At 40.1% G+C, this 18,648-nt stretch overlaps 1 protein-coding gene across 9 annotated transcripts in view; it reads left to right on the top strand.

The window, feature by feature from the left end:
* Positions 1-18,648, top strand: part of PARP4 (poly(ADP-ribose) polymerase family member 4) — a 112,646-nt gene that overhangs the window by 56,039 nt on the left and 37,959 nt on the right. For all 9 annotated transcript variants that reach the window (XM_073894805.1, XM_073894803.1, XM_073894806.1 and 6 more), the window contains 7 exons: positions 3,627-3,764; positions 11,830-12,025; positions 13,027-13,094; positions 13,685-13,872; positions 16,387-16,486; positions 18,120-18,290; positions 18,547-18,627. In XM_073894805.1, coding sequence (XP_073750906.1) covers positions 3,627-3,764; positions 11,830-12,025; positions 13,027-13,094; positions 13,685-13,872; positions 16,387-16,486; positions 18,120-18,290; positions 18,547-18,627 — 942 coding nt within the window. The remainder of the gene's footprint in view (positions 1-3,626; positions 3,765-11,829; positions 12,026-13,026; positions 13,095-13,684; positions 13,873-16,386; positions 16,487-18,119; positions 18,291-18,546; positions 18,628-18,648) is intronic.

Here is an 18,648-nt window from a genome sequence, read left to right as displayed (position 1 = left end):
TCTGGCTGGTTCAGTTGGTGGAACATGCAACTCTTGACCTTGGTGTTGTGAGTTTGAGCCCCACACGGGGTGTAGAGATTACTTAAAAAATAAAATCTTAAAAAAGAAGAAGAAAATAATGCTAACAATGGCTTCTCACAAGAAGCAGCAGCCTGGTTCTGCCCTGCCTCATCCAGACCAACCTCTAGAGACAGTGAACCACTTTAAATATTTTACCTCCTTTCTGTGGCCTCCAGAGTTGTAAATGCTCAGGTTTTTTTACTGCTTGTTCTTGATTCATCTGATTCAAAATTATTTTTTGATTTCCTGTTGTGGTAGATGAAAATTTAATTCTCTTATCTCTCCACTAACCTCACTCACACATAGATTAAAACTCTTTAGAATACTATTGGTCACTGTTAAATGCTCCCAATAATTCAGATAACGTTTTTCCCGAGACCTTCCTCCCTTCTGTCTCTCCACTCCACTTCATTACCACAGGACAGCTGTTGTCCCAGGGCCTTTCTTTATGATTCTCCTTTGTAGGGCTTTTCCTCTTTATCCTCTTTCTTGTTTTTTTCCCCTCCATTTGGCAGAGCACAGCTTCCATTAATTTCCTGAGCTTGTGGGCAGCAATGTCTGGAGCTATCCTTATTCCATGTGTGAATGCTGATCATTTGCTGAGGTGTTTAATCCTGGGTTGAAAATCATCTTCCTCAGAATATTGAAAACATTATCTTCTAGCTTCCAGTGTTACTTTTGAGAAGTTAAATGCTATTCTTATCCCCCATTCTTTGTATGTAGTCTGTTTTGTTTTGTTTTGTTTTAAATTCTTCAAGAATTTCAGATCTCTTGGGGCGCCTGAGTGGCTTGGTTGTTAAGCGTCTGCCTTCGGCTCAGGTCATGGTCCCAGGGTCCTGGGATCGAGCCCCGCATCGGGCTCCCTGCTCGGCTGGAAGCCTGCTTCTCCCTCTCCCACTCCCCCTGCTTGTGTTCCCTTTCTCACTGTGTCTCTCTCTGTCAAATAAATAAATAAAATCTTAAAAAAAAAAAAAAGAATTTCAGAACTCTTTATCCCTGGTTTTCTGAAATTTCATAAGAATGTGATATTTAGGGGCACCTGGGTGGCTCAGTCGTTAAGCATCTGCCTTCGGCTCGAATCATGATCTCGGGGTCCTGGGATTGAGCCCCGCATTGGGTTCCCTGCTCGGCAGGAGGCCTGCTTCTCCCTCTCCCACTCCCCCTACTTGTGTTCCCTCTCTCGCTTGTCTTTCTCTGTCAAATAAATAAATAAAATCTTTAAAAAAAAAAAAAAAGAATGTGATATTCATTCATTGTGCTGGGAAATTTTTTTATATTTTTTAAAAATAAATTGTTCCTGTTTCCTTCAACTTTTGCATTGCCTTTCAATCAGGTGTCCCCTGCATTGAGCCTCTTGTTTTCTCTCTTTTTCTCTCCTGTTGACCATTGTATTGTTTCCTTGTTCTACTTTCTGGGTGATATTCTCAATTTTAAATTCCATTCTACTGAAATTTGTGTTTTAGTTCTCATTTTTAATTTGTAAGAACTCTTTTCTGCTCTGTAAGTATTCCTTTTTTATAGCATCTTTTTGTGTTTCATGGGTGCATTATCTTCTCTTTCTTGTCTCTCTGAAAATATAATGTATTTTTTCTTCTCTTCCCTGTGTTCTGTCCTTTTTCTTTGAGTTCCTTTTTTCTTCTTCTGTCTTTTTCTTTTTTCAGTCTCTATATTTTGTGTTAGAGGCTTTTCCTCAAATGCCTGGGTGACCTCTCTGTGTTCATCTCTAACTGAGACACAAGAAAGCTAGTTAGATGCTCTGAGGTGGGTGAAGCGAATGGACCAAAGACCCTGCCCTAGAGGCCCAGGCAGCTGGCTGGCTGTGTGGTGGTGAGTCTCGTGGTGGTGGTTTAGCCCTTCTGTGGTCATTCAGAACACCTCTAGGTTATTCATAAAGTATGACTGGGGAGAGTGACTGAGAGGCCCACACGTTAGGATGCCAACTTTGACTTCATTCCCCAGTTTGCAGCCCTATATTCCTATGCTTTGTTATGCCTCGGATTTCCCAGTGTGGATGCTATTTGCTTGAATTTCTCTAAGAAATGAATCTTTAGTTTCCTTTAATGAGAGAACAGGGTGCTAACTATTGGTGCTAGCTGCTTGGCTACTTCGGGCAGGGAGGGGGCCTGCACTAAGTCAACCGCTGTGTTCTGCAGTACCCCCAGGGTATGAGCCTTATTGGGTTGCTGTAGTCCCCCACCAGACCCGGGTAGTAGCTTCCTCCACTCTAGCTGAGTCACTTGTGATGCCTCTATCAACTTTCCATCTTTTTAAAATTTGTTGACATCTCTCAGCTGCTATTGTCTTTGATCCTATTCTCAATATCTTATGGGCTTATACCCTTTAATTGGTTCCTTTTTATGGTAGAGAATTTTAGGATTTTGCTAGGAATGGAGGTAAACACATACATTTAGTCCATCGTGAACAAGAAACCCTCTGCATCAGGTAGCTTCTGCTGTGTAACAATCTCGAAACCTTATGGTTTAGGGTGCCTGGGTGGCTCAGATGGTTAAGCGTCTGCCTTCGGCTCAGGTCATGATCCCAGGGTCCTGGGATCAAGTCCCACATTGGGCTCCCTGCTCCTTGGGAGCCTGCTTCTCCCTCTGCTTATCTCTCTCTCTCTCTCTCCATCTGTCTCTCATGAATAAATAAATAAAATCTTTAACAAAAAAAAAAGAAACCTTATGGTTTAAAACAACAATATTTGTTATTTCGCACAGTTTTGTGAATTGGCTGGGCAGTTCTAATGGGCTGCACTGGCTTGACTGGGACAGCATGGTCTAGAATGGGCTAATTCTAATACCTGGCAATTGGCCTGGTGTCAGTTGGGGTGATAACCATGTCTCTCTTCATCCAGCAGGTTAGCTCAGGTTCATTCATATAGTTAGTGGAAGAGTTCTCAGTAGCAGCAGAGGAAGGCAAGCCCCATTGCACCAACGTTTTCCAAGCCTTTTGCATCACATCTACCAATATCCGATTGACCAAAGCAAGTCACACTGGCCAACTTTGATTCAAGGGCAGAGAAATAGGTGCTACCTCCTGACGGGAAGAGACGCAAAGTCGCATTGCAAAAGGGCAAGCACACAGGAATGGAAAGTCTTTATGGCCATTTTACAATCTATCATATTGCCTTTATTGTTTTAAAGCTTATCATCCACATTTTCAAAAGTTATTTTATATTTATGAAAACTTAATTTAAAAATACGGCATAATTATAAGATTTCTATTGAATTTTCTATTTTTACTATTCTAAGTTCTAGTGTACTTACTGCTATATCCAGATAGTTCTACCTGAATACATAGATCTATAATCTTTGGATCCAGGATTTGAAACTGTCTCAGACTTCTCAATTGGACTGTGTACATCAACCTCAGAATTTCAGGAGGGTAACTGATATGATAATGGTCATGACTTCTAAAAATTTCATAATTTTGGAATTTATTACTACCTTGTTGATTCTTGATGGAGTTAGATAAATTATGCAAGGGTTTGCCACTGACGGGTAACTGCAAATTGATCATATGGTATTATTCCATTATTTACTTTGTTGTCGTTGTTTGTTTTGTAGCGCACAGACTGCAAAGCTGTAATTAGCACCATGGAAGGTAGCTCCTTAGACAGTGATGGATTCTCTCTTCACGTTGGTTTGTCTGACGCATATCTCCCAAGAATGTGGGTTGAAAGACATCCAGAAAAAGAAAGTGAGGTATAGTCCTTCTTACTTAAAAATGGGAGACACTATTGAAAAAATATTTCAGAATAGATTATTTAAATTTGGAAATTACTGATAGTCCTGAAAAATTAGCATTACAAAATGAGCTCTCACCACCCCAAGATTTTACAACTAAAAATACTTATGAAATCAGGCATGACAAACTTCTGAGGTTTCAACCAAGTCCCTCATGTGGCATGTTTCTCTATGACTGTAGTTTCTACCTTAATCCCACCAAAACCAAAATACGCCTTCAGACATTACATTGGTTAGTCTGTATATTTTTATAGTTTTAAGATATTAATACTGTAAAAGTAGATGCAAAATTATTTATGGCCATAAGACAATTTGTGTGTCTATGATGAGGAGTCTCTTCATATTAGAATAAAAATTGAGAGTGACATCAGCAAGATGGCCAAACAAGATGTCCTTTACATGTATCCCCCCCCCCAGTAACAATTATTTGACATCTATCCATGGGCAAAGTGCCATGTGGGAGTTTTGGGGTCCAGTTAGGAAATTTTGAAACCCCAGTGCAGCCCAAGACCAAAGAGAACCATTTTGAGAAGGCAGGTTTGCCCCCAGGCAACTGACTTGCTGACCATGGTCCTGGCTGCAGACACCATCTGTGCCCCCAGATATCCTGAAAGCACCCTCTACTTGGCTTCAGCCTCCTAACAGTCATAGTCTATAAGCAGACCCGTGATTCCAGGGACCCAGCAGGAGACACTTCCATCTACAACCCTGAAGATTCTAAAAGGGCCCTATTCTCAGCTCTAGCCCTCTCCTAGCTGCAGTCCACGAGCAGTCCCATTGACATAGGACCTGTTGGATACTCATGTCTGTACATCGGGAGATCCAGAAAGGGCCCTATATTCTGCTTCAGCCCCTCCAGCCATGATCAGAGACCACTCAACCTACCCAGAGACCTCATGGGAGACATCATCTGCACATTTAGAGCCAGGTCTGCAGATCTCAGCTGTGGCTATGAAACCTGAAACAGTTCCACAGCTTAGTTCCAGCTCCTCTCAACCTGTAGTCCAGGGTCAATCTTGTCCTCCCAGGGACTCATCCGTCAGCTAGGCAGGAGCCTTCCCAGGGACCTAGTGGAAGCTGCACCCATCCACACACCTGGTAATAGGTCTGCTGACTGAGGAACTGTGGACTGTGAAGTGGCATCTTGTCCCAGGCTACCCTACTGAATAAGGTACTGAAGCAGTCCCAGCCACCCAGGGACCAGACATGATCCACACCTGTCTGACCCGTGATAACAAGAATATCAACTGCAGACCACACCATAGACCCAGCAACAGTCTTGAAATTGACTTCAATCCTGCACAACTATGATGCCAGAGGTAATCCCATCAGCCAGGGAGCCTGCCACACTAGTCTGTAAAAATTAGTCTGTGTTTTCTCCTTCAGATGCACAGATACCAATGCAAGGTTTATGTGGATCATGAAGAATTAGGCAAACATGACACCACCAAAGGAAACTAATAAAGCTCCTGTAACTGACCCCAAAGAAATGGAGATCTATGATTTGCCTGACAACAAATTCAAAATAATCACCTTAAGGAAACTCAATATAATATAAGAGAACATGGAAAAACAACTAAATGAAATTAGGAGAATAACACATGAACAAAATGAGAAGTTTAATAAAGAAATACAAATCATAAAACAGAACCAAACAGGAAGTCTGGAGCTGAAGAATACAATGACAGACTGAAAAATTCAAGACAGAGCTTCAACAACTGACTTGATCATGCAGAAGAAAGAATTAAGACAGATCATTTGAAGTTAGAGGAACAAAAAGAAAAAGAATGAAAAAGAGTGAAGAAAGCCTACATGAATTATGGAGCACCATCAAGCAAATGAACATTTGTATCACAGGCATCCCAGGAAAGGAGAGAAAAGGGCAGAAAGATTATTTAAAGAAATAATATCTAGGCATGCCTGGGCAGCTCAGTTGTTAAGCGTCTGCCTTTGGCTCGGGTCATGATCCCAGGGTCCTGGGATCGAGCCCTGCATCAGGCTCCCTGCTTGGCGGGGAGCCTGCTTCTCCCTCTCCCACTCCCCCTGCTTGAGTTCCCTCTCTCACTGTCTCTCTCTCTGTCAAATAAATAAATAAAATCTTAAAAAAAAAAAGAAATAATACTAAAATCTTCCCAAATCTTGAGAGAGAGATGGACATTCAGGTGCAGGCAGTTCAAAGGACCCCAAGCAAGATCAGTTGAAAGAAGATTACTCCAAAACACATTATAATCCAAACATTAAAAATCAAGGATAAGGAGAGAATTTTGAAAGCAGCAAAAGAATGGCTCATCACATATAAGGGAACCCCCATTAGGGCTATCAGCAGATTTTTCTGCAGAAACCATGAGGTCAGGAGGAAGTGGAATGATGTATTCAAAGTGCTGAAAGGAAAAACTGCCAACCAAAAATACTACTCTTTTGGGTTCCTGGACCCAATTCCAAGGGGAAGTGGGGGGTTTCCCCACATACCACCATGTAAGTCCAGGATGTTACCTTACTTCTGACCAACTAGCTATAAATCAGAGATTTCCACAAGCCTTTCCTCAGTTTTGATTAACTTGCTAGAGCAGCTCACAGAACTCAGAGAAACATTTTACTTACTAGAACCAGTTTATTACAAAAGCATATAACTCAGGCATAGCCAGATGGAAGGGATACATAGGGCAAAATCTGAGGAAAGGGTGCAGAGCTTCCATTCCCTCTTCAGGCACATCACTCTTCCACATCTTCCTGTGTTCACCAATGTGGAAGCTCTCCGAAGCCCATGCTTTTGGGTTTTTATGGTGACTTCATTACACAGGCATGACTGATTAAAATCGTTGGCCATTGGCAATTGATTCAGTCTCCAGCCCCACTCCCCTTCCAGAAGTCTGGGGGCAGAACTGAAAGTTCTAAGTCTCTGGTCACGTGGTTGATTCTCCTGGCAACCAGCACCCCTTCTAGGCGGGATCCAAAACTTGCCTCATTAACATAACAAAAGACACCTTTATCACTCTCAGCACTTAGGAAATTCCAAGGGTTTGGGGAGATGTAAGCCAGGAACAGTGGACAAACACCAAATATATATGAATTGACCAAATACGTATTTCTTATAAATCACAATATAGCATAAACCCAGCAAAACCACCCTTCAGAAATCAAGGAGAGATACATTCCCAAACAAAAACTAAGGGAATTCATCACCACTGGTCCTGCCTTATGAGAAATGGTAAAGGGAGTTCTTGAAATGAAAGAATGCTAGAGAAACACAAGCTTCTAGTTGTGGAATGAATAAGCCATGGGAATAAAAGGTACAGCAGAGAGAGTATAGTCAATTCTATTGTAATAGCATGTGGTGACAGAGGGTAGCTATGCTTGTGGTGAGCACAGCATAACAAATAAACTTGTCAAATTGCCATGCTGTACACAGGGAAGTAATATAACATTGTGTGTCAAGTATACATCAGTAAAAAATAAAACATCCTGTCAATAGATGCAGAAGAACTGTTTGAAAAATTCAACACCCTTTCATGATGAAAGCTCTGAACAAACTGTATAGAGGGAACATACCTCAGCACAATAAAGGCCATATATGACAAACCCACAGCTAACATCATACTCAGTGGTGAAAAATAGAGCTTTTTCTCTAAAATCAGAAGTAAGAGTGCCCACTTTCACCATTCCTATTCACTGTAGTACTGGAAGTCCTAGCTAGAACAATTAGGCAAGAAAAAGAAATGAAAGGCATGCAAATGGAAAGGAAAAAGTAAAATCATCTCGGGTTTGCAGATAACATGATCTCATATATAGAAAACCCTAAAGACTCCACTAAAAAACTGTTAGAACTAATAAATTCAGGCAAATTGTAGGATACTATAAGAAAACTATAGGCCAATATCCCTGGCTCACATAGATGCAAAAATTCTTAACATAATATTAGCAAACTGAATTCAACAGCACATCAAAATGATCATACACCATGATGTATGATCAGCATACAAAAATCAATTACAGGGGCACCTGGGTGGCTCAGTCATTAAGCCTTCGGCTTAAGTCATGATCCCAGGATCCTGGGATCGAGCCCCACATCAAGCCCCGCATCAGGCTCCCCGCTCCACCAGAAGCCTGCTTCTCCCTCTCCCACTCCACCTGCTTGTGTTCCCTCTCTTGCTATGTCTCTGTCAAATAAATAAATGAATCTTAAAAAAAAAAAGAAAACAATCCCATTTACAATAATACCAAAAAATAAAATAAAATACTTAGGAATAAATTCAACCAAAGGAGGTAAAAGATATATACATTGAAAACTATAAGACACTGATGAAAGAAATTGAAGAAGACACAAATGAATGGAAAGATATCTCATGATGGAACCACAAAAAACCTGAATAGCCAAGGGTATCTTGAGAAAGAAGAACAAATCTGGATGCAGCATACTTCCTGTTTTCAAACTATACTACAAAACTATAGTAATGAAAACAGTGTGGTACTGTTATTAAAAAAAAAGACCCATGGAACAGAATTGAGACCCCAAAAGTAAACCCATGTGTATATGGTAAACTAATATTTGACAAGGGAGCCAAGAGTATTCAATGGGGAAAGGATGGTCCTTTCAATAAATGGTGCTGGGAAAACTGGATATCTATATTATGCAAATGAATGAAATTAGGCCCCTATCTTGCACCACTCATAAAAATTAACTCAAAATGAGTTAAAGACTTAAGTGTAAGTCTTGAAACCATAAAACTCCTAGAAGAAAACGGAGGAAAATCTTGACATAGGTCTTGGCAATGGTTTTATGAATATGACACTAAAAGCACAAGCAACACAAGCCAAAATTAATAAGTGGGACTACATCAAACTTAAAAGCCTCTGCACAACATAGGACACCATCAACAAAATGGAGAAGCAACCTGTGGAATGGAAGAAAATTTTTGCAAACCATATATCAGATAAGGGATTAATATCCAAAATATATAAAGAACTCATGTAACTGGGTGTGCCTGGGTAGCTCAGTCAGTTAAGCATCTGCCTTCAGCTCAGGACATGATCCTGGGGTCCTGGAATCGAGCCCCATGTGGGGCTTCCTGCTCAGCAGGGAGTCTGCCTCTCCCTCTGATCCTCCCTGCCCTGCTTGTTCACTCTCTCTCTCTCTCAAATAAATAAAATCTTTAAAAAAAAGTTCATGTAGCTCAGTAAATATATATATATATATATATATATATATATATATATATATATATATATAAAATGAAAACATGGGCAGAGGAACTGAATAGACATTTTTCTAAGGAAGACATCCAGATGCCAACAGGTACATGAAAAGATGCTCAACATCACTCATCATTAGGGAAATGCAAATCACAATGAAGTATCACCTCACACCTGTTGGGATGGCTGTTATCAAAAAGACAAGAGATAGCAAGCATTGGCACAGATGTGGAAAAAAGGGAATCCTTGTGCACTGTTGATGGGACTATAAATTGGTGCAGCCACTATGGAGAAAGAATACAGAGGTTCCCCCAAAAATTAAAAATAGAACTACCATGTGATCCAACAAGTCCTCCTTCTGAGTATGGATCCAAAACAAATGAAATCATTATCTCAAACAGATAATCTGCACCAAAACGTTCATTGCAGCATTGTTCACAATAATGAAGACATGAAAAAAGCTAAATGGATGAATGGCCATAGAACATGTGATAGACAGACAGATATTGGTCAAAGAGTACTAACTTCAGTCCTGAGACAAATAATTTCTGGGGATCTAATATATAGCATGGTGACTATAGTTAACAATACTGTATTATGGGGATGCCTGGGTGGCTCAGATGGTTGGGCATCTGCCTTCGGCTCAGGTCATGATCTCAGTGTCCTGGGATCGAGTCCCCATCAGGCTCCCTGCTCAGTGGGGAAACTGCTTCCCCCTCTTCTTCTCCCTCTGCTGCTCCCCCTGCTTATGCTCTCTCTCTCTGACAAATAAATAAATAAAATATTTTTTAAAATTATTAAAAAACCCAAGAAACAAAAAAAAATACTGTATTATGTACTTGAAAGTTGTGGAGAGTAAACTTTAAATGTTTTCACTATAAAAACAAGACTAGAAGTTATGTGAGGTGACAAATGTGCTGCTAACCCTATTGTGGTAATCATTTCACAATATCACATCATGACATTGTACACCTAAAATGTATACAATGTTATAGATCAATTGTATCTCAAAGTTGGGGAAATATATGATAGTAGTTATACTTTAAGTATTGGTTGATTAATAAAAGATAATGTGGCATATTTTAGTCATCACAATAGCATCTATATTCCTTTTAGAATAGTGTGTGCATATATGTGAGAGACAGAGACATATTACTTATTTGTTCTTCAGACTGTTGATACCATATGAATTTTCAGATATTCTAAATTAAATTTGCACCTTTCAGGGGTTTATGGCCTACATATTGGAAAGTCCAGCTCTGACAGTCTACTCTTTATTTGAACTCCTATAGACCATCTCATTGTTGAATAAATCTTATTCTTTTTGTCTTTATAATATTACCTGGCTAGAAAGTTGAATTTTATAAGGAGGTCTTTTCCAATAAAAATTATACATTTATGCCAACCAAACTCTGAAAATCCTACCTGTAGGTGTATGTATATCTATCCCTTGCAGGGATGCCTGAAATATTCATTGTATATAAACTAAATCATCTTATAAATGCCATAGATAAACATGGTATTTAAAAGAGTATGGTAAATTGACAGACCCCTTTAGTAACAGAAATAAGAACGTCTTAATTAATCTTTTCTGTAAACATGGGTTTTTGTATATTGGTTATGCTTTAAATGAAACACACATATACGTATAGTGGTGTGTTTATGTCTCTACCTTCTTTGGGGCTTATAAGATTTTTGTTGCCAGCCATATACACTGGCAAGTGGCACATTCCCATTAGAGTCTGAGATCTAGGGAGAAGCAGTGTGCCTGAGCCTAGGGGGGTTTCATCAGTTTTTAGTGGGCCACTCTTTATTCTCTGTTACTCTAGCCCAATTACATGTCCATCATTTAGATTGTGTGGGTAGGTTTTGGACTGAAATTTTGTTGTCTTTTGGCACATAAAGTAGTGTAAGCATACTTGTTTTATTGTCCTGTGCTGTATCATGCTTTACAGATACTATGTTTTTTACAAATTGAAAGTCTGTGGCAACCCTGTCAGGCAAGTCCTTTGGCGCCTTTTTTCCAACAGCATTTTCTCACCTCATGTCTCTGTGTCACATTTTGGTAATTCTCTCAATATTTTGAACTTTTTCATTATCATATTTGAAATGCTGCAGTCTTATGACAAAACTTGAACAGATGAGGAGTTGCTTCTTATGGACAAGCAAAGAAAGTGGTTTCTTGAGATGGAATCTACTCCTGGTGAAGTGAAGACTGTTGAAATAACAACAAAGGATTCTAAAGAATGTTACATAGACTTACTTGACAAAGCAACAGCAGGGTTTGAGAGGAACGACTTCAATTTTGAAAGAAGCTCTACTGTGGGTGAAATGCTATCAAACAGCATCACATGCTACAGAGAGATTGTTCGTGAAAGAAAGAGTCAATTGATGTGGCAAACTTTAGTGTTGTCTTATTTTAAGAAACTGCTGCAGCCATCCCAGCCTTCAGCAACCACCACCCTGATCAGTCAACAGCCGTCAGCATCAAGGTGGGACCCCCCACCAGCAAAAAAATTATGACTTACTGAAAGCTCGGGTGATGATTAGCATTTTTTAGCAGTAAGGCACTTTTTAATTAAGGTATGTACATTTTTTTTAGATATAATGCTATTGCACATGTAATAGACTACAGTATAGCATAAACATAACTTTTATGTGTTCTGGGAATCCAAAAAATTTATTTAACTCACTTTTTTTGCGATATCTGCTTTACTGTAGTGTCTGGAACTGAACCGGCAGTATCTCAGAGGCATGCCTATACCAATATAAACAAGCCAGACCAGGTTAAGTTATGATAAACATCAACCCAGCACCTTTTTTCTTTTTTTAGGCCTGTATGCTTGTTTTCCAACCCGATCTCGGTATCACACTCTCTGACCTAGCCGAGAACAGTGAAGTGATTATTTGTCTCGATTGCTCCAATTCCATGGAGGGTGCAACATTCTTGCAAGCCAAGCAAATTGCCTTATATGCACTGTCCTTGATGGGTAGGAAGCAAAAGATCAACATTGTCAAGTTTGGCACAGGTGAGCGCTCTTCGGCCCCAGTCCAAAGTGTGCTTCCTCCTTCATATTAGTGTAGAGCTGATGGCTATTCGTACCCTGACCTCATCTATGGAGTAAGAGGTAGCATAGCATGGAGTTCAAGAACCAGAACACTCGAGCTAGGTCCCTAGACCCAGATTCCAGCTCTACCACTTACTAGCTCTAGATGTCACCTTGGGCAAATTACTTGAACTTTTCCTCATCTGTAATATAAGAGTGAGAGTTCCTACCTCGTAGCCTCATAGTGTTGTTGTAAGGACTGAGCTGATGCATGTAAAGGATTTAAAACAGTGCCTATTATAGAGCAAGTGCTGTATAAATATTACTAGGTTACCAGCAGCTGAACCAAATGCAAGACCCTTGGTTTAACATGTATGAGGGTCCCAAGGATATGGACAGAACACCTGAAATCAGCACAGTAGTAAAAAATCTATAAGGTTTCAGGAAGCATCAGATCAGCCCTTTTAGAGGAAAAGTAATACCATCCTCCAGATGAGGGCCCGGGGACATCTCAGCCACCAGAAGAAGGTACTTTAGGAATGAGAGAAGGAACAGAGTAGAGTGAGGGGACAGTCGTGTCCTATTGATTCTTCTGTGCCATTCAGCAGAAGACTGAGCCCTTTTACGAAGGAGCTAGGGTGTGCTGCTGTTGGAGGCAAAGGTCAAGGAAGGCTGGGGTACCAAGCGCCTGGAAAGAGAATGTGTCCCTCCGGTGGCCAGGTGGTCTGTGCTATTGTGACACCCCGCATCTTACTTTGCATGAGCGATCCACTACAGAACAAATGTCTACACATGTAATTTTACTCAGAACATTTTACACAGTAAAGTGCATAGTTTCAATGCACTAATTATTTAAAGGAATACTGTGGTGAAGTTTTGTGGGTTTTTTTACATGTTAAACTATCAAACATGGTAACATGATTGTTAGTGGTCAATAAAGTGAATATTTAATAGCTGTACCTCACGCCAATCTTATCACACAGGTTACAAGGAATTATTTTCATATCCTAAGTACATCACAAGCAATAATACACCAACAGAGTTCATTAAGGTGAGTAAAAGAACCTTCTTTCATCTCTTGGGTCTTTTCCTATCAAGTTTTAATGGTATTGTCTGGACTTATTCTCCCCAAGACCACTAATAGATCACCCCTAGTCCTTCAGTTTTTGTATGTCAGTGGGACCCTTTTATTATTATTATTATTAATAAAAGCGATATCAACTCATTAAAGAAAAATTAGAAATTAAGAAGGGTAGAAAGAAAAAAAATCACCCATAGTTCTACCACTTAAATACAACCAAATACAACAGTCTTGGAATGTTTTCTTCTGTTTCTTTTTTTTCTTTTTCTTAAAATGGCCCACGCTGAGAATGACTAGTTGCCATCTCATTCCAGCCCAGCAAACCCAGGAAAACCATAAAAAAATCAAATAGGTGTTAGCCGATAATATTATAGTTACTGTGTGATGTGAAAAAACTAACAGTATATAAGCATAGTTGTTCCACAAATGTGTAATTAAAAAAAAATCTTTTCAGTGATGATATCTCTAAACCATCATTGAGACATGCTTCAGTAAATGATTACAGTTAATGGTGACTCTACCCAAAAGGAATGAATAACCTTTCACTTCATTTCCTCCAGTCTGCTACACCTACCATGGGAAATACAGACTTCTGGAAAACGCTCCGATATTTAAATCTACTGTACCCTTCTCAAGGCTTACGGAGCATTCTCCTTATATCTGATGGGCACCTCCAGAATGAGAGTCTGACATTGCAGCTTGTGAAAAGAAACGTCCGGCACACCAGGCTGTTCTCCTGTGGTATCGGGTAAGTGCAGGAGATCTAGTCACATAGTGAACACCATGGGGGAAAAAGGCAGCCTGTGGGTAGGTCGTCTTTGTTGGCCTGCACAGGATTTTTAGAAGTTTTAAAGTTGATAATAGTCTATGGAAGCAGTTTAGCATAGAGTTACAGAGCTCTGAGCAAGTTGTTTAACCTCTTGTCTGTAAAATGAAGATGATAATGAAAATGTCATAGGATTAATAGGTTTGCTCTGAGGATTAAATGAGCTCATATATAAAAAGTACTTAAGTCCCAGCCCTGCAGTGGGGTGAGGGAAATGTGTAAGGAAGACCACACCCGGCACCGCTAGAATAAAAAATACTTAACACTTGGCAAGCACCAAATCAACGTTAGATTTTTTTTTTTTTTTTTTTTTGCTTAAAAATCCAAACTTCCAACCTATCCTAAGAAGCCTGAAGATCTGGCAATGCCAGGCACACTCCCTCCCCTGGCAGTTCCTGACCAGGGCTAAGGGCCACTGCTTTGGGTGGGCCCCACCCAGGCTCCTAGCTCCTTCACATCTTTCTGGTGGCTGGGCACATTTGCATTTTCAAACCCTGTGATGGACATAGGATCTTTCTCTTGGGAGGCTAGGCCCCCATGATTGTTGGAATGAACACCCTCCCCAATTATAGTTAGCTTCTTTGGATTGAACTGAGGCATATGGTATAAACATAAGGAAAACACCAAACAGAAGGGGCCAGACTGTGTTTGCACAGAGCATGCCTGCACCCTCGTCTCCCTGGACTCTCCCCTAAATAGTTACCATCCTGGCAAATGATAACCAGGCCTCCTTATTCTGAGGCAGTGCATGGAGCAGGGCAGCCCCTCAACATGGGGGTAGGGTTAGAGGTGGGAGTGGTAGCTATTGGTGTTCTCTGGGGCCACTGTGCTCTCCTGGGCTAGGGGTTCTTTTCAGGCCTCAGCTATGAGCTACAGGAGCTGGGACCCTCCACACCCCCTGAGGGCCCTCCCTGCTATACCCAAACCGGCCTGCCTGCCCAGAGGGCTCTTTCCCTCTCTCTGCCCCTCCTCAGTCATAGCTCCTAGTCTTCTTCTCCTAACAGGACACCACAGACCAACCAGGAAATTTATCCAGCCCATAATGGACTCCCCCAGGAATTGCTTCTAAATGGGCTTTACCTAATTAACTTGTGGACATGGGGTGGCTGGCCCTACCCTGCTGCAGGGATGTGGCCCCCTCTCTGCCTGAGTCAGTGCCCTGTTCTATCTTCCTGGTCACAGCAACACCCCCCTGCTTCCCTGACCAAGTATCAGAGGCTGTGCCAGGGTTAGGGATTGACCTCAGTGCAGAAGATCCTGGGCCCTGTTGATTCCTTCTTTGCTGAGAGCCTGTCATGAAACAGACACTCCTTGGTGCTGGACCACAGTGCTGTGTTTAGGGAGACAGGCCGCAAGCAATCCAATAAGCTGAAAGGGGAGATGGGTTTTACTAAGTGCCAGAAAGGAAATAAGAGGGGTACTGTGATGGGGGTGAGTGGACATGAACCTCCTTTGGGAGATGACTTTGTGCTTTGACACGACCCAGCCTGAAGGAGCTGAAATTTTTATTGGTTTTCTGTCAGGTTTTAGGATCTTTCTAAATGTTTCTGCCTCATTTTATACATGCTCATTTGTGTTCACAAACTCTAGCAATATGTGAGTTCTCCAGGAGTAGAGCCTGTTCGTCCTGCCTGTTGTCACAAACTCTCCTCTGAGCTACACACAGCAGGAGCAAGAATAGATTACAAGCAGCCTCAGTAGCCAATGAAATAGATAAAATACAAATAAACTCCAGTTTAGGGGGATTATCTAATTGTTGTAATCACCACCAATTTATTGTGAAGACTAAAGACAAATCCAATCTTTAATCAGTAGGCTAAGAAATATTTCAGAAATAACTTTCTTAAGCTCTTTTCCTGAAAAAATAATTGTGTCTTTACTATTTCAGGAGGATCCTGTCTAAGAAAGGCTTTCTTAATAGTTTTAGAATTATTGAGAGAAATTTAATAGGACCTTGTCATTTAAGTAGCAAAGCTTATCTTTGCTAGAAAGAGACTTCTTTATCCCCTTTGCTATCTGGATGCACATATTTTAAGACTTTATTAACTCTGCCAGTTCTTGGCCTTTGGGATCAAATTTGGGTAACTGACACTCATTGAAAGTAGGTTGATATTTTTCAGTATTCTGGTAACTTTTTGGAGGTTTTTCAGAATCATCTCCCTCCTTTGGTAAGCCAGGAGTCAAGAATTTCTGCTCTTTTTTTTCTATTGTGAAAAAGAAATGAGTTCTCTGATATGTGGGAGCTTAAATTACCCAAACCTTCAGATGTTTTATACTGCCCGTCCTGAGTTTTATCTCTTTAACCTCAACTACGGAGAGTTCTGCATGTACTGTCTCTTCTATTGAGTTTCGAGCTATGTCAACATTGTTAACTACATGAAATTCAAAAATGTTTCTAAAATTTCTTGAAAATTAAAACATGTAAAATGTGATCAGTTCTACAGCAAATCGTCATATCTTAAGGACTTTGTCCCAATACGGTGCTGGAGTATTTGAGTATTTTAACTCAAAATCCAAACATAGTTGGAAAAAACAGGTACGTTTTTCAAACATCTTATTTCTAGTTTTATGCTTACATGTGGAAATATTATCTTCTTGCACATCTAGTGCCAGTAACTTCTGTGTTTTCATTAGTGGAAAGGGGACCTAGGAAAATCAGACAAAGGTACCGAAAGCATAGTTACTTAGTTACTATCTGTCTCGCACCTAGCAGGAACACATTCTCCTAATTGGGTCATTCTCCTAGCTAATAGTTTGATTTCTTCTTTATAAAGTGTCATGGAGGGGTTTTTTAAAAGTGAAGTACTATACATGTTTTGCTAGAGTTAATATGCTATTGTGGCAAAATATACATAAAATTTACCATTTTAACTATTCGTAAGTGACATTCAGTGGCATTAAGGCACATTAGGGGAGGCTGGGTGGCTCAGTCAGTTGGGCATCTGCCTTTGGCTCAGGTCATGATCCCAGGGTCCTGGGATCGAGCCCTGCATCAGGCTCCCTGCGTGGCGGGGAGTCTGCTTCTCCCTCTCCCTCTGCCCCTACCTCCCACTCGTGCTCTCTCACTCATAAATGAATAAAATCTTAAAAAATAATAATATTTAAAGGTACATTCACAATGTTGTGCAGCCATCACCACCATCCATCTCCAGAACTTTGCATCATCCCAAACAGAAACTCTACTCATTAAACAACAACTCCCCATTCCACCCTCTCCCCAGTCCCTGGCAACTACCATTCTATTTTCTGTCTCTATGAATTTGACTACTTTAGATACTTTATGAAAGCAGAATCATACAATATGTGTCCTTTTGTGCCTGTCTTGTTTCATTTGGTATAATGTTTTCAAGGTCTATCCATGTTGTGGCATGTGTCAGAATTTTCTTTTTTAAAGGCTGAATAATACTTCATTGTATTCACATACCACATTTTGTTTATCCATTCATTTGTTGATAGATATTTGGGTCGTTTCTACCTTTTAGTGGTTGTGAATTATGCTGCTATGAGTATTGGCATATAAGCAGGTATTCAGGTCTGATTTCAGTTATTTTATGTATATAACAGAAGTGGAATTTCTGGATCATATGGTAATTCTGTGTTTAGTTTTTTTAGGAACTGTTATACTGTTGTTCACAGTGGCTGCACCATTTTACATTCCCATGAGCAATGTACCTAGGGTTCCAATTTTTCTACATAATTGATAGCACTTGTTTTCTGGTTTGGGTTTTTGTTTTATAATAACCATCATAGGGTGTGAAGTTGTATCCCGTTGGGGTTCTGATTTGCATTTCCCTAATGACTAGTAATGTTGAATATCTTTTCATGTGTTCATTGGCCATTTGTATATCTTCTTTGGAGAAATGTCTGTTCAAGTCCTTTGTAGGATTAATTTTTATAACTAGAATCTACTCCCTGTCAAAGTTGTATATTAGTAATTAACTAATGGAATGATTTGGGGATGTCTTATATATTAAATTATGTGCCAATGCTATTATTAAGAATTCTATTTAAAATCTTTTTGAAAAAGTACCCTGAGCAGGAAGGATTTACAAAAACAAAAGCAAAGAGCTACAAATCCCAAAAGATAGAATGTAAAATTATTTTAAGTGTTAAGTAACTATTTTCTGGATGTAACATTGAAAAAGAAATAATTCATCTCTTATAAATAGATAGAAGACCAAATGACTAGGTTACATTCTCCAAGTTGCCACTCTGTCTCCGTCAAATGGCAGCAACTAAGTACAGATGCACCTGAGCCTCTGCAGGCTCCAGCCCAGGTGCAGTCCTTGTTCCACAATGAGCGACTCCTTGTCTATGGATTTATTCCTCATTGTACACAGGTAAGGAAGCACACAGCTTGTTTTACTATGGGAACAGTTTTCTTTTTCTTTTCTTTCTCTTTTCTTCCCTCTCCCCCCTCAAATCATAATATGCTGGCAAATTTTCTCCTTCTGGAAACCTAATGGTTAGTTAACTAGGGATACTGGGGAGCCTTTTAATTTCCATTAAAAGGAAAGAGAAAATCACGGTGAAACTAAGACACTATGGAGTGAAAAAGCTAATAAGGGATTCCACTCCACCCCACCCCCATTTTAGGCAACTCTTTGTGCATTGATTCAAGAGAAAGAATTTTCTACAATAGTATCAACTACCGAACTTCAGAAGACAACTGGAACTGTAAGATTCAAAACTTTAACT

The sequence above is a fragment of the Callorhinus ursinus genome, unplaced genomic scaffold, assembly GCF_003265705.2.
Source record: "Callorhinus ursinus isolate GAN/ISIS: 27379988/994484 unplaced genomic scaffold, GSC_fseal_2.0 scaffold7, whole genome shotgun sequence".
NCBI classification, from domain to species: Eukaryota; Metazoa; Chordata; class Mammalia; order Carnivora; family Otariidae; genus Callorhinus; species Callorhinus ursinus.
This window is presented reverse-complemented; position numbering and strand designations above follow the sequence as displayed.